General features: G+C 39.0%; 1 protein-coding gene across 3 annotated transcripts; it reads right to left on the reverse strand.

The window, feature by feature from the left end:
* Positions 1-183: 183 nt before the first annotated feature.
* Positions 184-22,355, reverse strand: spata13 (spermatogenesis associated 13). 3 transcript variants are annotated; one of them, XM_066646434.1, is made up of 15 exons: positions 22,118-22,355; positions 21,952-22,040; positions 14,910-16,442; positions 12,760-12,801; positions 11,552-12,010; positions 8,529-8,673; positions 8,013-8,137; positions 7,435-7,614; positions 5,881-6,066; positions 5,152-5,331; positions 3,659-3,891; positions 2,370-2,499; positions 1,655-2,027; positions 1,346-1,420; positions 184-1,228 (listed from the first exon to the last, which is right to left on the reverse strand). In XM_066646434.1, exons 2-15 carry the CDS (start codon positions 21,958-21,960, stop codon positions 1,047-1,049), a joined length of 3,852 nt encoding a protein of 1,283 aa, XP_066502531.1. In that variant the 5' UTR covers positions 21,961-22,040; positions 22,118-22,355; the 3' UTR covers positions 184-1,046. The 3 variants fall into 3 exon arrangements, with proteins under 3 accessions (XP_066502531.1, XP_066502524.1, XP_066502517.1); XM_066646427.1 differs by having other exon boundaries at positions 21,952-22,355; XM_066646420.1 differs by lacking the exons at positions 21,952-22,040; positions 22,118-22,355 and adding an exon at positions 17,697-17,799.
* Between the last annotated feature and the right edge of the window lie 228 nt (positions 22,356-22,583).

Here is a 22,583-nt window from a genome sequence, read left to right on the forward strand (position 1 = left end):
TGCACTAATTTTATGAATCTGATGCCCAAAGAGCACAGTGACTGCAAACTACCTCAGTGCAATTAAAAGTTGGTGTACCTGTCCTAAGAGCTACCCAGAGATTCAGTAGACGAACCCATCACTCACCAACAGGGCCCCATCAAACAACTATGGCCACAAACTCACTTATTCGTACAAGTGTTTATTATTTACAGAACATAAATCATGATTTTGTTAGTGTACTGGTCAGAGTTGTCTAAACAGAAATCTAAAAAGGTTCCAGCCTTAAATAAGGACATACAATTCTATAATAAAAGGCATATAGCTTGATGAATACACATCATTGTCTTCAAAATGTTTTTCATATTTTGATGCTGTGAACAGGACGGTGGGGAAATAAACACCAACAGAAGCAGAACACTTACCATATCAGCAACACACAGAAAATAAGAAATTAACACTTGGCACCAAGGCTTAGAGCCTCTGTTGTTTACCCTTCACTTCACACACACACTACTGTGCAAATGTTACAGACTACATTCATAAGTTCAACAGTTGTAATCTTTTCATCCATGTACTTTTTCCTAATATTGTTTATTGATATCGCCACATCTTTTCAGACCCATATCATTGTCATAACACAGTGGAAAAGGGATACAAACACGTATAGAATGGCAGAGAAAGAGTGGAGGTATTGTAGAGTCGAAGGAGTCTCGTTCTCTCTGTGGAAAATCACTTTTTTCCTTTGATGTTTCTTATGTAAGTGGATTATCTTATGTGTCATCGCCTCACATATTTTTCTGAACTATTAATATGTTGTATTTTTTGACCATTTTGACTTCCCCATTCATACATTTGGCACAGCACTGCATATGAAGAGAGAATGTATGAAGGGTTTTCATTTTTCAGCAGGTCTTATAAGTACTTACAGGCACTTAAACACATAAACATGTACATACACACACACAAGTCCAACATTTTGCACTCCCACTCTCTGACTTTCATTGTTTGCTTCAGAGGCTCGGGAGAGGCTTCTTCATGTCACCAGTGTAAATTTGTCATAGATCTCATTTTCTGAAAAGGGCCGTGCGTGTGAAATTGTACCACAAATGGGAAGGTTTTCGCTTTGGTTCTGCTAAAGAGAAGACCTGCTGCTGGGGGACACTGGTTGGAACAGTAACGTGGCGCTGATGGAGCGGGTGTAAGGGCTGATGATGAAGAGGGACTGGATGACTGGAATAATTTATGTCTAGAAAAAAAGAAAAGAAAAAAAAATCTTACATACACATTGGATATTAGTTCACTTCCAACTGTAACATTAATGTCAGTGGTACTATTACATCAAATTAATATACAAAAGACTTACTTTTTAGCTTGCCTTGCTTTGATTTTCTGGCATTGTGAATTGCTTGTTTCCTTTGTGTATCACTAATCTCCATCCCTGTAAGAGACAATGAGCCAGTTGATTACTTCATTAGTAGTATGATGACAAGCCTAAACCTACAAAGAATTCTGTATTTCTTTCAAGAAAAAGGCTAAATCAAATGTCTATTGTTTTTACAAAACTAAACATAGCAGCGGCAGCTGTTCCATTACAGATATGGAAGGCATTTACTAACATTAGGTTAATGTATCTCTATGTACTTTCTCCCTCTGTTCATTCTCCCAGACTCACCGATCTCCTGGTCCTCCTTCACACGTTTGCGCTCACGGGAGAAAGCCTGAAGCCAGCGCTGTTTGTCCTGAGCTTTCCTGCAGCACAGAACACACAGCACCTCTAGATTTTCTGAGTGTCGCAGGGCAAAGGCATTTCGGAGAGAACCCAGCTCAGAATGCCGTCCATCTGGAAGGTCCACTGGCTCCACATGGTCAGTGCTTAAACGGCCTCGGTAATGCAGCAGGTCTCGTCGCAGAACGTCTTTCTTACAGAAAACTAGCTGGTGATCAAACAGGAAAAAGCTCCGCTGCTGAGTCTTTCCAGCCCGCACTACTCGAGTCAGCTCACCTGAGTGGATCAGCTCTGAGCTCTGCGATAAAACATCTTCACCCTAAAGAAAGCAAACAAGACACACACACACACACACCAATAAATGGTTAGCAGCCCAGAGCACACACTATATATCTCACAATGTTTCAGCAGAGAAAGAGCAGATGCTAACAACAAAAACAAATTGGGGAAACTAAATATAATGCCAAGCAGAGTATACAGCTGAACTCTTCACATTAAAATCTTGAGTTTCCAGTTCTGGATTTTGTTCTGAGGTTGGAAGAACACTTGGTGGCCAATCAGTTTAATCAAGAGTTCAATCAAACCCCAGCCATAAAAAAAACAGAAACTGGACCCAAGATTTCAATTCCTCCAACACATATTTTTAGCTGAGATAACTCACCTCCCAATCTAAGATTGCCACCTGCCAGTGAGCGATAGTGTCAATACTCTCCAGCCTTCTTTTCCTCTCATTGATCAGACTGGCCACATTCTTCATTGCTTCATGTGCATTGCACACACATTCATAGTCACTAAAGCAAGCATACAACCAACTCTTATATAGAGGCACATAGCATTCTTCAGAAAATAAATTAATGCACTTGATTTACAATTCCATATGAGTGGAAAAAAATGGCGGCCATTAGAGCAAAAAAACTTTATATTTATAAGGCCAGGGTTAGGGTAAAGGTCAATTTCTCATGGCAACATTAACTATCAACATTGAATAAGTTTGTATAAACAAGGGAGTACTGGATATTTCTTAATACCTTATAGCAGGGATAATTAATTAAAATAAATTAAATTAATTATCAGTTAGAGAAAATGTTCTCAGGCCAAGGTCTGGAACATAATGTATAAATAGCCTTGAACATTGTTGCAGCCTTGTAGATATAGCAATGTTTTATGTAGTTAACATATGAATGTCAAATTAAATTATACTTTTAATTACATTTTAATATATTTCAACAAACTGTATAAATGATTATAAATAACAAATATTTTATACAATATATCCTTTGCTCATATGAAGTAAAAATTACAAATAAAAGATTGATTTTGAAAAATAAATATTTAAATAAAGTCCCTAATGTCTTTCCTTGTAGTTGCAGTTCACTTTACTGTTTTTCCAAAGCCAGCAATCTGATTGGCTCTTATTGCCAGAGCACGGGTGTGACTTTATCCATTAACAGCAAGCTGATTGGCTCTTTATGCTGAAGGATGGGACTTTCTCATAATGCTGAACATGGATTCTATTCATGGATAATTTCAACCTGTAATCATTCCCTTCTTATTAAAGTTTCTGGTTTTACCTCACACAACAATGTTGTTCCCAAAGTGTCACAAAAAACTTCACATCCCTTGGGCTATTTTTACTAGCCCCAGGACAGTGGTGACTGGTGCCCTGCCCTGTGTGTTACGCATTGGAGTCACAACACTCATCATAATGCACAGATCTGATTGGTTGAGTAGTATCACATGTACTATACCAAAATACATGTGCTAAAACTGAACCATAATGACTAGAAGAGTCACACCACCTAAAACAAACACTCTGTTAAAAATTAAACAGCTCTTAATAGTTTATCTGTTACAGGTCCAGGTCTGGACAGGACAGTGTCTGGGTCTGTCTATTCCTGACCACCCACCTTATAGTATTTCTGCCTATATTGTGTAGTTCTAGTCTGTTACCTATGGTCTTTAGGTGTGTATTTGAGTAGCTCTCCCAGTTGAAGAGGGTATTTGCAGATTTTCTGGACAGGTGTAAGCAGGAAACCAGCGATGGAGATGTCGATCATCTGCTGCAGAAGGCGACAGGCTTCAAAGAAATGTTTGTACCGTCCCTGCTTCATCAGACGCTGCAACTCTGCACATGCTGCTGGGTGTGTGTTACAGTATTCTGAGTATATAGAGAAACCTTCACCCTGATAGAGAGAGACAGGGAATTGTGTGAATGTAAGAAACATTTAATTACACCCTTAAGAGGGTAGATTTACACTCTTAAGGCAGATTTATACTTGTGCATTTACTCAACGTAGAGTCTACACTGTAGGCTACTCAAGAGCCCTATGGCATTGTGAGCGTTTATTCAGGTGCTTCTCAATAAATTCGAATACAATCAAAAAGTTTTTTTTCAGTAGTTCAATTCAAGAGTTTCAATTTTTGAATTCATTCATTCATTATCTGTAACCGCTTATCCAGTTCAGGGTCGCGGTGGGTCCAGAGCCTACCTGGAATCATTGGGCGCAAGGCAGGAACACACCCTGGAGGGGGCACCAGTCCTTCACAGGGCAACACACACACACGGACACTTTTGAGTCACCAATCCACCTACTAACGTGTGTTTTTGCACTGTGGGAGGAAACCAGAGCACCCGGAGGAAACCCACGCGGACACGTGGAGAACACACGACACTCCTCACAGTCCCCCGGAGCGGGAATTGAACCCACAATCTCCAGGTCCCTGGAGCTGTGTGACTGCGCCACTACCTGCTGCACCACCGTGCCTCCCAATTTTTTAATTGAATTACTGAAATAAATTTTTGTTTTTTTGTTGCAGTACACAATGTAGTGGTGTAGTAGGATTACATTTATACATCTTTAAAGTGCACAATTTTGGGAGTAGGTTGTTGTTTGGGACAGAGCATAGTTTACATGAGGTGTCAGGAAAAAAACAAATACAAAGCCGTCAGATTTTTCCTGCACAGTCCCGCTTCTTGTAATTTTTTGTCTGAAACGTCCGTATTTTTCCTTTGTTCAACATTTTGATTCATCCCTGATGTCCAAACCATGTCTGACGAAATCTCTCGCTATGAATTGGCTGCTGTCTGCATCTCTGTGTGTGGAGTTCATGTTCCTGTACTTCTTTAGTTTAACATAAACAATGTCCGTTCGACTACTGACCAATCAAAGTTATGGCTGTCTGCATCAACACGACATAATTACATTTCTGAGAGGTGCATGTCAGGATTTGCATTGATGCATTGCCTATGGCATAGTTCATGGCAAAAGTATAAATTGGGCTTTACTCTGTTATTTAGCCAGCAACACCCTTAACCTTTAAGCAACTGCTTGAAATACATCATGCATTAGTTTGTCATGATGCAAAATGTCAAAAATGGAGACACAAGCTGTTTAAATATGTGTTTGTGTATTGTGTATACATGGGATGAGTAAGCAGCCCACCTGCTGAAGGAAGCAGGACCCTATCTCACTCAGATGAGGCTGTTCTTTGTTGTATTTCTTTTCTAGATCCTTAAGGAACTTTCGCTGGAACTTGTAGATTTCTTCAATGTTGCTAAAGATGGTCTTAAGCTGAGCTTCCGTGAACATACCCGGGTGTTTCCTGCACTGACGGATATACCCCTACAAACACAAGAGAAGATGAAAAATTATAAACCTGGCACAGCCCTGGCAATGAAGTAGCCATGTAATAGTGGTGATAGTAGTTTCCACCACTGATCCTTACAGTCATTTCAAGTATTAAGTCAGTAGAGGGCAGCACTGGGCAGTAAATGTGCTGACAGATACAGACAGACTTCCATATATAAATTAAGCCAAACTCGATCTGGTGAAAAAATGTCTTTATGAAAAAAAACACTATTCTTTTTGGGGGTCTGAAACCCACAAAGTCACATACTGTGAAATAAGACCCCCTAGTCAGATTATTTTGGTCTGCCTAAATCAGCGAAGCTTTTTCTCTTCACTGATGGACTTTCATGTTAAAGTTAGTTGTGTTGTTTGTTCCTTGTAGCATTTTGACCAAAAAGCATGTTACAGACATTTCATTAAACCCTCAACAGTATTCACTTGTGGAAAAGGAATATATATATATATGTGTGTGTGTGTGTTTTTATATATATATATACACACATACACACACAATTTCTGTGATATACCGATGTGGAGACACACCTCGCAGATGTCTCTCAGGTGTTTGATGTAGACCCGCTCCGTGTTCATAATTTCCTGCACCACGTTGGCCCTCATCTGCTCTCTGTGCTCAGAGTTCTGGTTACGGGGGTCTTTAGAAAGTGGCTCCTCCTGATCCAGAGAACTCTCCACACTTTCACTGCCTGAATCCTCTTGATTCACACGCACCTTCAAGACAAAACCAGACCATTGTGTTAAAACCAAATTTTAACAGTACGGGTGCTGAAATGGGATAATTTCTGGAATGTTATAAAAGAAAGAAAAGTGTTACAGGTAACTGTAACTTAAATGTGCACTAATGTGCAAACAGACAAATATACCTCCACACGTTTTTGCCTATGTTTACTACTGTGTAATAATAGGTTTAATATTTAAAAAAATAATTATTAATTGCACCAAAACAATCTAAATGAATAATGGTGAGGTCTGAAATTGAATCATTCCCAAATGACTCATTATTGAGTTAAAGATGGTCACACCCTTACTTAGCAGTGAAATTAATTACTATTATTTGGTAAGACTGTATACGAATCTTTTAACCCTATAAAGCCAAACGCATCAAATATGATACATGATTTTTAGAGGTGGCTCTTTAATCATCAACTAATGAAGAGAAATACAGAACCAAACTTCCATCCTTTTGATGATAAAGATGAGTGTGGGAGGTCTGCTGAATGACCTCATACATCAAGCCAAGTTTCAGACAGTAACAGAAACAACTGAAGTTTCTCTAAATATGGAAACACAGTTGTGCAGATCAACAAAAAGAGCCTTTGTGGTTTTTGTGTTTTATTACGACCAGCATATGAAATGTAAAAAGGTCAGAATGAAGAATATTACTTTTAGGTCAAGGACCTCTGTAGCAGTGCTTCTCATCAGTTAAATGTTACGTTTACCTTAGAAGCTCTGAAGAACACAGACAATAATTTGATATCGATTGTTTAATTAAAATGAATGAAAATGAAGAAAGAAACTGTAAAAAAAAGTCTAAAGAACTGTTTTTATTCAGAAATTATAAGATCCAAAATGTATAAATGAACAACATTTAGATTTTTAATTAAGGGGCCACATAATGTGTGATTTTCAAAAAAATCTGTTTTATAGTATTATTATTTAATGTGTCAGGCTTTAAAGGGTTAAGGAATCAAGCTTTAGTGTTTTTGCATGAATGAAAACAAACTAATTTTTATTAACCTTTGACAAATCTTCTGTGATTCCATTAAATAAACACTAAGAACTTATCAATGAAAACCTGCTGATTTACACGACACAACTCAGAGACAGAATGTACAGTACCACCTAACCAAGTACCTATAGAAAGATCACAGTTCCCAGGGTCCCCCTCCCACAACAGCTGCCAATCAACACCTGTAACCATGGAGACGCTCCCACAATGCCCTCTTAACCGAGCGCAGCAGCTATTCAGGCTGAGTTTCCAAGGCTTACTGTGGCTGCCGCACTGAGCTGTGTTTGAGAAAGGCTTTGTTTCATACAAATTACTCTAGGGGGTCCAAGTATAGCCTATTCGACACTTACCCTCACAAAGCTTGAAGGGAACCAGGCCTCGCGCTCACCCACCATCCCCCACCACCAGTCCTTCTCCTGGGCATCCAGCACCCGGATAACGTCCCCAGCCTTAAAGGCCAACTCCTGTTCACCCATCGTGACGTTGTCCCACAAGGCTTCAGCGTACACAGCATGACCTGCCATGATGTCCTGCACCATGAACAGAATGGAAGACTGATTAGTGAGACTTTTCCATTTAAAATAGTACTACACAAAAACAGACATTTGTCATAACAGTAAGAACAGACATATAGGCGCACACAATACAAGCTTCAAACGAGAAAAAACAAAACAAAAAATATCTTGAATCGTAATTTGCAGCCAACTACAGTAAAGACTTTTACAGGTCTTATAAATCCTGCTTGTGTTTAAAAGAAACAGTCAGGAAAGGCATAGTGTTTCACAAACCACAATTTGAACCACAATATCTCAGCAAGGATTTCAGGCATTTCACCCACACATATATACCAGCTATGCATAATATAATCAAAATGCACAGGGAATCTGGAGAATTTTGTGGGTTAATGACAAAGGCAAAAATCACTGACCTGGTTGAGAGTTGACAGGTCGACTTCTGGCTGCAGGTACGGTGTTCCTTCATTAAGCTCCTCAAAACTACCATCTTCTTCACTCACACTGTCTTCCTGTCCCGTACAGCCATCTGAGTTTCTATCTGCACAACACATACACACACTCCATCACATAAAGTAACAGTTCTGTGAAAAATAACCAAAATAACAATTTCTGATGCTAAATGTAATTGATCATCCTCGACATCTATACAGGAGTTATATATAACATATCCGGTTTATATCAGGATATGGGATATAAACAGGCAGAGGGGTTGCTGCAACCGCAGATTTCTTGTTTTTTAAGCTTCAATTCTAAAAAAAGAATGTAAAAAATAATTTGACAGTAGTAAAACCTGCATTGTTCACAAAATGCACTATGTACCATGTTATATATTGTGCACTGTGACAATGCCTTGAAGTACTGATATATTTTTGCCATATCGCTCACCAAGCGTACATATCAGCCTCACAGGCACAAACACACAAACTCACCACTGAGGATTCTGTGTATTTGGCGCCGGCCTACCCTGTCCAGACCGGTGGGGGTACTCTGGGAAAAAACGCAGGGACGCAGACGGGCAGACAGAGCTTTGTATGGAGGAACACCACGAGAGGGCACAGGAGGCCGAGGGACAGGCTACAATACAGAGACATTACAGACTTTAAAAGCATTCGCCATGATTTATGTTCAGAGAGAAAGTTCAATGACAGTTCTGAAAAGGGCAGTGACCCAAGAAAGAGTAAATATGGCTTTCTGCCCTGATCTGCATACATATCCGTGAAAGTCTATGGAGAGAGATTAGTCTCAAAATACTTGACAAATGCTTAAATGTAAGTCCACAAATTAAACACAAGTCACATATATGTTTCACTATTCACAAATAAATATATCCCAATTTATATGTCACGGTCTGCAGTGTGTACAAATACAGTTACATTTGTTAATACATGTTTTTCGTTTTCATCATTTTAAGTGAAAACCGTAAATGTCTTATTTGACTTGAAACACATGACTGTAAGTTTAAAAAAGTTATATTTGCTTATTAATATTATCCTGCAAGACAATAGTACTTAGAACAAAGTATTCTAACTCATACTTTAACCTATAAACATTAAAATTTCATCTTTAAACCTTTACATTTCAGCTAGGATTAAAAATAACCTATTACTAAATATATGCTTTCTGTGGTACTGTAATATGCCAATAAGCCTTTTGATTAAATATGGTATAGAGACCAATAGTTTACTTAATTAGTTATTTTACACTTTACAATGTTAACAAACTCTTAAGGGTTCGGTTTTGCTGTGTCTTGTACATTTTCTCCAACACGCCGTAGGTGCGCAGAGAATTGTGTTTAACTGAGGGCCACGAAGGATACGTCTGTTGTGTCCTTCAAGTCGCTTTGAACGTAAAGCTGCATTTCTCGGCTGTATACGAAGGATCCTTCACATTGGAACAGCCTTGTTTGACGTAGCGGGCTAGAAATGCAACCGAGCTCAGCCGCAGCCTAGCCAATCTATGGAATGCACCGTCTGGCTGCTGATTGGCTAAATAAAATTGATGACCAATTAGAAGCGCATTCTCTGTTTACATGGAGTAACTGCCCCTTCCTCCGGCGGAGGGAGAGCAGCATCTGTCTCTCTGAAACAAATGACCCGTCTTACAAGTGAAACCTCAAAAAAATGGAACATCCGTATCAGTCCAATATGCAACATGGCTTTTAGTGTCCAAATATGATGGTTTTAAAATATTTTATTTGACAACCCTAATCTGCAGTGAAATTAGGGAAGTTCTGCTGGATTCAACGTCAAATATATTTATTTTCACATAAAATGATGACACATATATTAATTCATTCATTCATTATCTGTAACCGCTTATCCAGTTCAGGGTCATGGTGGGTCCAGAGCCTACCCGGAATCATTGGGTGCAAGGCGGGAATACACCCTGGAGGGGGCGCCAGTCCTTCACAGGGCAACACAGACACACATTCACACAGTCACTCATACACTCACACCTACGGACACTTTTGAGTCACCAATCCACCTACCAACGTGTGTCTTTGGACTGTGGGAGAAAACCAGAGCACCCGGAGGAAACCCACGCGGACACACCACATTTCACAGTCAGTCACCCGGAGCGGGAATCGAACACACAACCTCCAGGTCCCTGGAGCTGTGTGACTGCGACACTACTTGCTGCTCCACGGTGCCCCCCATGATACATATATGAAAACCAAAATTTTATTTATGAATTTAATTGTATTTGTACATTTGTAATGCAGAATGTGAGACACAGATTGGGATATATTTATTTGTGAACAGTGAAACATATTTGTGGCTTGTGTTAAATTTGTGGATTAACATTTATGCATTTGTCACATATTTTGAGACTAATCTTTCTCCATACAATTTTTAATAAGTCTTTTTTTAAACTATGTGATTCTGTTTAATTTCCTAAAACCTAAAGTACAATTTGCCCTGCTGTTGAATGTAAGATTATTGTAAGGAAAATCAGAGATAATTTATTACACACTGAAGAAATATTCTGACTGCCATATCAGTGAGAATATTTTTTTTACCTTTACTTCCTAACAGATCATTTTATTGTTTTTCCTACATCAGTGTTAATAGCATGAGTAAATGGAAGTGACACATTATACGTCATAAAGCCTGGGCTGCATTTTCCTGATTTGTTTTCTTGCAAGCCATTATGACTCAGACCAATACTGGAGCTGCTTTTCCTGTTGGAAGCTTGTAAATACAGTAATTCTGGATTGACCTGAATGCACCAAAAGAGCTCAGGAAATGCCTAATCAGTGGATCTACGATGTCACAAGCTCAAAATGCAATATTAACAGCGAAGAAGAACATGATGTACTACTATCTACGGATAATAATCAACATGTACGCAACTCATCAAGTATTTAAGGTGATTTTCAGGCCCTGAAGCCAGAAATCTAAAATTGATTGGGACAAACGAAATCTTAACTGGGCAGACTACTTTATAAGTCAACGAAACATGAGAACTTAATGAATCTAAAAAAATTAATCTACTGTTGGTAGAAAGAAATATCAGCAAAAACAAAGCCAAAAATAAGCTAAAATCACTGCAGTGTTTCTGCAACCTAATTTCTAAATTCTATCTGCTGCTTCTGTAGTTTATGGTTCTTTATGGACACGAACACCAATGTTTTCACATTTACCCATGGACCATTTTCAGGCATCAACACGTATAAGACCTTTTCTCATGGGCATTTCTCTAATATTTATATGTTAGGTTACAGAATATTAATGAATGAATTTATTAATTAATTAATGCTTTGCGATCATTTGATACCAGGCACCACTTGATTGCTACAGATAACAGACATAGTTTAGTTACAGAATTCATGACAGGAAAGTGCAATATTGTCTGTTGTAATGGATGATCCAGTATAGATGCAGCACATAGATATGTAGAATAAAACAGTATTCCTTTAACTAAACAGAGCTACAAGTGAAAATAGGCTTACAGAGGGCAGACTATCAGGATCTTCCTTCTCGTCAGGAGATGCAAATAAATCCACGCCTCCAATAACTGAGATTGGCCGCCTCTTCATTTCCAAATGTCCAATCACATTGCCATTTTCTTGCCGGCTCCTGTCAGTGTATCCACCACTGTTGTTGTGGTCCTCCTGAGAAGTGTATTCCACATCTTCCCCTTGAAGTTCCACCTCCTCCTCAGGGATACAGTACTTCCTGCAAATCAGTTGGCCGTAGTCCGATATTGGTCGAGGTCTGGATCTACCTCCTCTCCGCATGGGCACAGAGGAGATGGGCATGTTACTGCCACAGGATGGCGAGGTTGGTGTGGTTGCCATAGGTGACTCTGAGGCACAGGTGGGTGTGTCAGCAGGACTAGCGAAGGCAGAATTGCTGATTTTCTCATCATTTAGCTTTAGATATTCTGTGGCTACATCTTCTGATGCCGCCTGGAAGAGAGAGGCAATGTGTGTTAGACTTGAACTATAACAATTATATAAATATATGACAATGAACATTTTCACCCTCCATATGCAAAGAAGTTACTAAGTTCTACATCGACATTACAAAGCCTTATATGAACACTTACATTTTCCCTGATTGGACCTCTAATATTATGTGATAACTCATAATGATGTATATTTCTGTTTCGACGACTTTCTTTTGCATGACCTTCAGTATTTTCTTATGTACATGTGTTTTTATGTAACAAATATAGATTGCGATAATTACTCTAGCGTCTAATAATCATTTCTAATAAAACTGTAAATGTACAGGCCAAACAAATAGAAATAAGCATATTTTGCAATTTATTAGCAGTGAAACTAATTAAAATCCCGTGTTTACATTACAGAGTCATTAGCAGTTCCAATGGTGTAATGAAGTGTTTTTGTTTGCACATTCATGAGTCAGCACGAGATTGGTTATAAAAGCGGGAAACTGATGACTATCAGTTTCAGGGAATAGAAAGCTTTTATTTTAAAAAGCAATCTTTATTTTAATACGCTTTTAAGTACATAAAAAGATACAGCAAAACAAATCTATCCTGTTCCAACTTGTTCAGTACTCAATACAGATGGCTTAGCTGTATTACTGTGTGATCTTTGATAAGACTGTACTGCACTAGACAATGTTTAGAGCTCACAAGAGAAAAATAATTAATAAATATATAAATAAATAAATTCTTAGAGCTGCTTACCTCTAGATTTTCAGTCTCTCTCTCTGGAGTCTTCCAGATGCACTGAAACGGCACACAGTGTATCAGCACCATAGTGACACACATCAACATATACACTTCTAAACACAAGCAAACAAAAGTGTCATCAGTGTCCTCAGGGCTGTTCTCTAAGACATGGTAGGCACTTGTGAACTGTGCATGTATGTGTCTGAGTGCAATGCCTGTACCGGTTTAGCGCGGATCTTGGACTTTGACCCCTAAGCAGGGGACTAGGGGAGGGAGCCTGGGCTGATAAATGTCCAGCCCCAGGTCTGAGAGCTGTGCTTTAGCAACTTCACTAATCACGAATTATAAATATTAGCTGATCATTAACTCTTCAAGCTTTCTCTCAGAAGCAAGACAGCTAAGCCATCCATGTGATGCTCTGAATGTCTACAGCCATAATTCCCACTTTTCGCATAATGGCCTCTTGTCTATGGAGGGTTTTTGTGACAATATTTTATGTTTCATTTAATAATAAAATCTTAAAATTAATTTATTAAAAATTTAATTAAATCTTAAATAATAAAATGTGCATTTTGAATATTAATATATTATTTAAATAATTTAATTACTTATTTATATATTTATTTCATGCACCTTGCAGCCTTGCATTATGAAATAATTCAATCTTTCAACATCAGCCATCATTGGTCAGTGGGCGGGCCTAACTGATTGAGTAGATTGCGCAGTAAGGCAAGACAGACTGATCACGTATATTGGATTGAAAGATCCTAGCATTAACCAACAGCAGGCTATCAACGAGACTGGATCAAAGTTAGGCCCACCCACTGACGAATGATGGATGATGTTGACACATTTAATTATTTCATAGTGCAAGGCTGCAAGGAGCATGAAATACATATATAAATAGTTAAATAATTAAATTATTTAAACAATACAATTTTAAAAAATACTTAAAATGCACATTTAAAAAACAATTATTTAAATGAAACTTTTAATTAATTAATTCTCCTTTTAATTAATTAATTCTTTATACATTTTATTTGATAATTGATTGTCACAAAAAACCATATATTTCCACTCCAGTAAGTGGTTATTAGGGCTGTGCCATACCGTACTGCGCCGCTGATAACCTCTTAGACTGCTTACATTTTCTTTCTCCATTTGCTGTACTGCAATGTATATATGCCATAATTTATATGACCTGCTGAGATTTGTTCAGCCCTTTAGTGGAAAAAAGACCATTCAGCCCAATGAGATGAGTGGAAAGGCTTGATAGAAGGGACTTCCAGCCAATCAGTTGGGCTTAGCACTGCTCATTTATAATGCTGTGTAAACCAGGCCAATATTCCGCAAAGGTGCTGGCACCACATGTAGGTTTGCTCTGTCAGAAGGTTCAATAATCTGACTCTGACGTAAGCTCTAATCTGCCCATATACTTCATTCAATACAATCTGTCTTGACTGCCACTTATCATTTGCAATAGCAAAGGTCAATGTCACTAAATTGACACCATCTAATCAGTGACCTCGAATTTAATCACTGTGTTTCACCATTTTACACAAGCAATCAAGGTTTTTTTTTTTTAAATGTTGTCCATTGCAAGCTGTCTTGGTATTAAGCTCTAAAAATGACAAGAATGAAGAGCACACTGTGCTGAACACACATAAAAGCAGATGATCTGTGTTCAGTTACATGTACTACACTTTTCAGTGTGATGTTTGAGGAATCCACATATGAAATATTACTTTACAACAGATGAAATACAAATTAGACAGATGTCAAGAATAAAAAACAATTTTTACTCTAATAAACATGGCCACAACAAACAATGGCAGTGCTCTGTTGCTTTAATTATAATAGATGTTTCTAGCCTGACAATATGAACTTGCATTAACAAAGATAGATATTAGCTACTGCTGGCCAAAATGTGAGTGCAAACAGGAAACTGCAGCTTGAGTATTATAATGAAATACTTCTGGACTTTAATATGAACTACATACTCCAAGAGTTAATTAGGAAGTGGTGTCAGGAAAAGCTGCACATCCATTAATTTGTGGATTAATCTTCAGGTAATGAATTTAAATGGATAATTTTCTGACACATAAGTAACAAAGATGTGTCATAGTGAACTGAAATTCTATAATAATGTATACATATTGCCTTACCTCTAGGTTTACTTTAATGCTGTTCAGTGCAGGTTCCTGGCTGGGGCTCAGGCAGTGCTCATGTTGAAGGGGCTCATTATTCACATTCTGCTGCTCTTCCACAATTCTGCACTTCACTGTGGGAGGGCTACTAGGGATAGGCAAAGATGAATATGATGATGACACTGGGAGCTGATCATAGGAACCAGTGAACTGTGCTTTGGGGCTGGACTGGGCCATGATTTTGTCATAGCTAATGTGGATGGTCACTGAGGGGGTGGGATTTATGTCAGAGGTATGTTGATGAACGTCAGCCTGTACTTTCTGCCTGTCGGATACCTGGACATGTGCTGGTGCAGGCCTGCGTTGACGCTCACTAGCAGGGACACAGGGGATCCTGCGGGAGTACTCGTCATGGAGCTGGCTGAGACTTGACTGTGTGGCTTTGGGGGTGGGGCCAGGGCTTGCCCTGCGATTGGCTGAAAGATCTGTTAAACTGCCAACAAGTTTCAGCATTTGTCCCTTCATTCCCAAGGGGCTTTTATGTTGACCCATGCCCCGTTCTCTCATGTCTACAGAAGAAGCGCTAGCTGCTCTTTGTATATTTTGGGTGCCAAAAACTTTGGGGCTCTGAGGCTGAGCTGAGGGGCCTTTACGTTTGAAAGGACTCCTTACAACATGCAAGTTATCAGCGCTTTTGCTAAGTCCGCCTAAAGCCTTAACATTCTCCTGGACTTCAAGAATTACATCCTTTCCGAGGGGTTCCACAGAGCTACAAGGATGGCAAGGAGAAGCAGGTCCTTGAGCATTAGGACTATTTGGCTGCTTGGTGCCACTGTCCAACAACGAGATACGTCCTGCTCCATAAGCCCTTCGTATACTCCTTGAGAAGTGAGAGTTCCTCTGTAGACCTTCACCCTCTTCCTCGTAATCATCCTCCTCGTTTAAAACACTCTGACCATTCGTGACTGTTGGCATCTCCTTAGATTCACTCTGACTGCCTATAGCAACATGACCAAGATCTCGCTTGGTTACCAAAAAACCATTGCCATCCTCAGTGGTTATGGAGGAGAAGTCTTTCTCTTGGCTAGTTCCCATTGCACTGCCTCTGTTCTGAATGCCCTGGAGCACAGAAGAGCGGAGCTTTTTGAAGGAACCCATAACCCGGAGACCTGAGAGGCCAGGCCAAGCCTGTGGGCCACTGGCTGGGCCTCGAAGAGGAGTCTGTTCTGGGGCTGCCAAGCCAACCTTGTGCTGGGAAGAAAAAATACGCACTATTCTGGTGGGGCATGGCTTGTGCTGTCCATTAGTGATAACAGAGCTAGACCATGGCTGAGAGTTTTGTCCATTGAGTCCACGTTTCTCAAAGCAAGTCTCAGTGAGAACAGGCCTCACCTGGGCTCCACAGCTGGTAGCTGAATTCATCAATTTCTCCATGTGGAAAGAACTGCAGATAGACCTCCCTGAGGCTTCAGGGTCATCATCATGACAGCCATGTGATGGATAACACAGAGTGGCTTCACTAAGAGACGAATCTCCGTCTGATAGAGATGCCTGCAAGATGAGAGGACACAAAATACAATAAATAAAATTCTGAAACAAAATATCATGATTGCTTGTACAGTTGCACTCCATATACCTACTTTTAACCATGGACATCAGTAGTTCAATAACATGTGACAAACACCAGACAAAGCTGATATTATCTACGATGACTTTAACACAAAGATTTAGTAAGTCTTCCAGTGACAACAAATAATGTAATAACCACAAATGATACACTACTCCAGCATTAATAGAGATAGCATAGGCAACAATAGCAGTTACATGAATAAGTAAATAATGAATAAATAAATTATGAACTGTTCTTTACAACTTGAAACAAGTTATTTATAGGTCATGTTACCCTCTTGTGTGCAATGGCCATCATGCCTGTGGATTACATGTATAAATTTGGCCCTTTCCTGCTATGAATGAATTGTGAATGTGGTCCTTTTATAGGCTGTAAAAGAGGGCAGTGTATAGTATGCTTAGGTAACTTCAAGGGCAGGTTAATGTTGTCGTAAGTCAGTGGTTGCTTTAAAATATCTGCTAGTTTAAGGGATGTGGACCTTGTTGAATACTATGAAAAAAGTGCCCCAGTGTAAGGGTGTCATAGCCTGGTGCAGAGTAGGCTTTGATGAAAGGTTTTCTTAAGCATGACTAAGCAATAAAAAAAAGCACTAATCCATTGTGATTAATGCAACAAATTGCCTGGTTTTCTCCAGAATTATACTGTGAGAATGAGGCTTCTGGAGGAGGGGGTGAGGGTCCGACTAAGGAGGCTGATCTACTTTAACTCCTTCGCTCTATCCCATTGCATCCCCTCTTAGTGGAATAATGAGACAAGCATGCTCTTAGGCCAGATCGATCAGCATTGTTAAACCAATTCTAATTGATTCTAATTCATCAGATTTCCAGGCGAGATTAGTGCAAATTGACTTTGAGTCTGTTTCTATATCAGATCCAAGAAACTGTATTTATTCATATATATATATATATATATATATATATATATATATATATACATATATATATATATATATACATATACAAATCTCTCTAAAGATAGTAGAATAAACTCTCAACTCAAGCTGAGACACTTCTGCTCTGTAGCACCTCGTTATAACAAGCTATGAGGAAGGAACTGACATCTGACCCTTTGTTTGCCTACTGCTTTAAAAGAATGCAATTAAAGTTTACTCCCTAGAACCTCCTAGATCTGCCAACATGGGCAGCACTTTCCAGAGACTTGAGGCTTAACACTACCTCTCTCTTTGGTTTCCTTGGCTCCATGCTCGCATGATAAACGTAGTAGTGGAGTTAATTAAGAGCTCAGAGAGAGCTCCCCCGCACGGCTACCAGCTGGAGCCTAGCTCAGATTAAACTCCCTGAGACAAGGGCGCACACAGAGAGAGAGAGAGAGAGAGAGAGAGAGAGAGAGAGAGAGAGAGAGAGAGAAAACTTACTAGAGGCTGCACAATACAGACAAAATACTCTGCTAGTTACATCACAACATACTCAACGTAAGATCTTAAGAGTGACATAACATTACATAATTTTATATAACTAATACATCTTGAAAATATCAAAAAACTACATTTCAGATTAATTTGAAAGCCTATGCTAGTTTTTTTTTTTGTCTCAAAATATACAGAAGGGGACAGCTTAGTGAAGAATTTTGTATATATTTTTTAATTTACACAGCAATGCCAAACTCCAAATAAACCAACAGGACACCATGCCTCACTGCAACACAATCTCAAAGTATGGTTTAATAATCATCATAACATGAGCCCTTGCAATGAAGGAGATATGTGAATCTGGTTTGTAAACACCTCTTAAAGGAAATGTTCATGTGTGCAATTGAAAAACACTTTTTATAAAATTCTGAGGATGATTCCTCATCATTTACCAGCTCTCCAGCCTGTTTGCATGCTCGAAACTGCCCTAATTTGTTTACGAAACCCCAGTTTTAGTAAATGGTTAAAAAAAATCTCTCTCTCTCTCTCTCTCTATACAAACAACTATTTTTTTTCCCTCAAACATACTGTTCCACATTAAAAGGCAGAGCCTCTGAACATAAACAAACCAGTGAAAACAGCATTTCCTCCACAATTGTAGATGCCCCCCCTTTAAGTCTGAAATGACATTGTTTGATACCCTCTTTCTAAAATAAAGCAGTCAATAAAGCGTATATTCTCTTTATTAGGTTATATGTTTCATATATATTTTTACATTACATAAACTCAAAAACATATGCTGAACAAACTCTATCTCCAGTGCCAAAGCTGGACAAGCCGGCTACTAAAAAAAAAAATAAAAAAAATAAACGGAAATGGCTGATATATTGTCCTTTGTTGTCCAAGTGATGGTGATACGTTTGCCAACAGGAATGATACCTTTTACTAGTGACAACCCAGAGACAAATGTATTACACTAGTCAGCTATGCAAAGACCATAGCAATAACTGACCATACCAGTTCTAGTTATCTTTCTAGATGAACCAGTCACTCCAGGCAGCCACATGAGTAAGAAAAGATGCAGTCTATGCTGCACTCAAGATGAACTAGAATGTGACAATTATGAGAAAGAAAACAACCTGTTAGTGATTGTCAGCCTAATCTCTGTTTGTCACACCTGTATCTTCAGCACATTCTCAGCAGATGGTATTACAAGTTTGTTTGGTGTCAATGAGCTTCCTGTGGCAAGAACAGCAAAGAGTCTAAAAACAGTTGTTCATGGTAATTGACCATGAAGAGGCAGAAGACAAAAAATGCTTCAGCATGCCATTAAAACCATCAGATGAAGCTGAATGCCAAAGCTGAAGTAAGTGCATTGCCATTTTTAAACAGAGCTGAATACATTTTGACTCACTGTTGTGCAGTCTCTCCATCAGCTTCCAGACACATAGTTTGTTCATGTTCACAAGTTAACTCCGCAAGCTGAAAAATACTCTGTTAAACTCTGACCCACAAGCAAACATGTGCACCACTCCCAGACCTAATCTGATTATGTGGACATTAATAAGAGTCTGCACTTCCATTCATATATCTGTATGACACAAACATGAGCGCCTAGAGTAACAGACATCACATGCAGAATAAATACCCCTTTTTAGATGGATGTTGAGCAGAAACAGCACTTGTCAGCAGTGAAATCTAATGTGGTTTATTCCTCTCTTTTGCCGACTGACACTGCATACTATTTTATGACCCACATACATTGTTTTTTGGGCAGGTGAAACAGAAAACCCACTTTGATAATGAAAACACACCCTGCTGCAGGCGTGGGAAGCTTAGTAACACTACCATTGACTCATTCATTCATTTACACTCAAGTTGAACTAGGGTGGTCTTCATTTGGCCTCTAGCTAGAAACAAAACCCATCTTAACACAACTGCTGACAAAGGATATTTATATTTATATTAAGGCACTGAGGGAAGTACCTAAAAGACTAGACACACAAAAGTGTTACATCATATGTATGTAAACTTTCTCCTAGTACATTCCTCAAGGCTATCTTCTAATCTGGGAAAGGTTGAATGCTAGCTCTTGCAGCATTACTGTGAGGAAATGACTGCATTCAGCCATGATCTTTAGTGAGGTTACGTACTGATATTGAATGACTAGTTCTGAATCACAAAAGCCACTCTAACTCATCCAAAATGTACTGAATGAACCTCCAACAATGCTTTGGGCTCTCTGTCCCTCCTGGGCATGACGGCCTTAGACTGAGGTCTCTGGAGTCTTTTGCTGCGGACAATGCTTTTCTAAAGAGTATATACGAGCTGTATGTTCACTTGACCATTCAATATTTACGAAAGAAACCTTCAGTCACTCAGAGGATTGATGTTAAGTGGTGGATTGCAGAGAAGGGCTGTCTGGATACATTATACATAATGTACATAGGCAACAATAAAACACTTTGACTAAACTTTTTTTTTTAAAACTGCATCTTGAGAAATACTGACTGTAGCTAGTAGTCAGATAAAAGGGTTATTTCTCTCTGGAAGACAAATACAGCATACGAATGTGAAAATAGTACAAGTGAATTTACTGTCACTTTCAAACAATGAAAAGCCTGCCATCTACAGCTACAGGAATGAGGATGTGTGTGGTAATAGGGTGGTTCAGCATTGAGTGGGAGGAAAAAGGCCAGCTTTAAGTTATGGCTTTCTGGACTATGGAGACACAGAGTAAGAAATAAAATTCCTCAGAGAAATTCTCTTTGAGATAAAGCAGCCCCCTCCCCTTAAGTATGGAGGAGAACATCCCATTAGCAATATGCTGACCTGAGGTAGGAAAAAAAATGTTTTGCAAGAGTCTACAGTGAGGACCAATGTAAATTAATGCAGCATTTATAAGATTTATATGAATGAGATACTGTAGTGTACAAATGTCAGGGACCATTTGTCTATTTATGCATCCTCTAGTCAAAACAACCACTAAGTATGAGATATGATTAGTATTTACAAAAAAGTGTGTTTACGAGAAGGCAAATGCTAATTTATTTTAAAAAGACTCCTAATGATGTCACAAACACACTATGTACTTAACAGATTCTGTGAGTTATCAGTTCAATGTTTCCTGTTTTCCCCCTGATTCTGAAACAATGAACCATATAAACTTAATGGTTGTTTTGACTAAAAAAGGGAAATAAACAAATGACGACTTGTCTGTAGATTTTTTCTAAACATTTAAAAAATCTTGTACTTCTGCATCTGAGAAGTAACATTTTCTAAAGCTTCCAGTCCACATTCACTAGTTACAAACTAAAAGTTGAAAGTCCAGTCACATGCAAGCTGTGATGGGTATCAAATGGCAAATACAGAGGTCATAAAAAGATGGATTTTATGCCCAGACAGAGCACTAAATATCCACCATCATGCAACATTTGGTTATGTTTGTAGTTCAGCACTCTGAACTGAAATTCTTGTCAGAATCCGAGCTTTTTGGGACAGACATTGGAACCGTTTTAACGCAGAAATTCTCAGTCGTGGCGCTGACTGCTTATTCCACCCATAATAAGTATTTTTGCGTGTAACAACTCCACGTGGATTACACGCTTGACTTTACCCGGAGGAGGTCTTTAATTTGCCTTACTAAGATATGGTCATACCATAGGGTCACATTAATCCACGCAAAATTTATTTATGTATTTATAATCACGAAAAGAAACCGTTTCCGGTGTATTTGTGGATTTACTTTAAACTCTATAACCCTCTTTATGGGCGACCTTACCCGCCCCCACAAACCTCTAAAGTCTGACAGTCCGTCACTATAACAACCACGGGGGCTTTAGGGGCAGAAACAAACACAATACCACCCCTCCTTGAAGATACCCCTCCTCCTCCTCCTCCTCCTCTCCTTTAGCCAGCAAGCTTTCCGAGCAACCGACCAAGCATTAGGGAGACTAAAACACCCAACACTGGAGTAAAGTATGGTTATTTTTCTGTTCCACATAAAATGGTGTAGGTTAATAAAACTCATTTTACATATCAAAAACTAAACTCCAACCTACCTTTCTCATACTTATCTTGATAAATTGAGCGTCTTCACATCAGCAGCGTGCTTTTGCCATTCCTGTATTAGCCACTGAACACGTTTATCCTTCGGGGAAACAGTACAAGGTCCAGATGAGGTAAACTGTTCATCCCACAAAAAAAAACTGAAGAAAACGAACCTACATTTTGAAAACGAGCTCAGGTCTATGCCCAGACAATAATGTGCCAAGTAAATTGTCACATGAACATTTAATAGAGTCGCTGAACAGTTAAAGTCCCAAAGAATCTGTGAAGCAAAGGGGTAAAGCCTTAACGCGGTGAACTTTCGGTCGCTGCCGTTTTCCTCTCAGAGAAATGAAGTGGAAAAGTTCGTTGCTTCTCCAACAGAGACCCTTCCAGTGCCATAGCAGCGTGAGACGCCTCGCTATTGGTCAGCATCGCTGCACTTGTTGCCGAAGAGTTCCGCGCTGTGATTGGCTTATTTGGTCTCGCCTTCTGCGTTGTTATTGGCTACGACTACGACGAACCCATACTCTGCACGATGACTGGATGGAACTTCATATTTCTTTGTACTCCGCTGTTTATTTTGTTTACTGCATAATTATGCTATTGGTTATAATCTGTATTTTATTCAAGGCTTTCTATTTTT

The sequence above is a fragment of the Hoplias malabaricus genome, chromosome 1 (genome assembly GCF_029633855.1).
Source record: "Hoplias malabaricus isolate fHopMal1 chromosome 1, fHopMal1.hap1, whole genome shotgun sequence".
In the NCBI taxonomy this organism is placed as follows: domain Eukaryota; kingdom Metazoa; phylum Chordata; class Actinopteri; order Characiformes; family Erythrinidae; genus Hoplias; species Hoplias malabaricus.

Bases quoted from the DNA above. Each gene is read 5' to 3' on its own strand.
- spata13 (XM_066646420.1), bottom strand. From the start codon at position 17,723: ATGGAGCCAAGGAAACCAAAGAGAGAG. The intron at 5,332-5,880 runs GTGTGTCTCCAC...TTGTGTTTGTAG, and splicing joins ACCTGAGAGACATCTGCGAG to GGGTATATCCGTCAGTGCAG. The intron at 2,028-2,369 runs GTGAGTTATCTC...TGCTTTCTTTAG, and splicing joins TGGCAATCTTAGATTGGGAG to GGTGAAGATGTTTTATCGCA.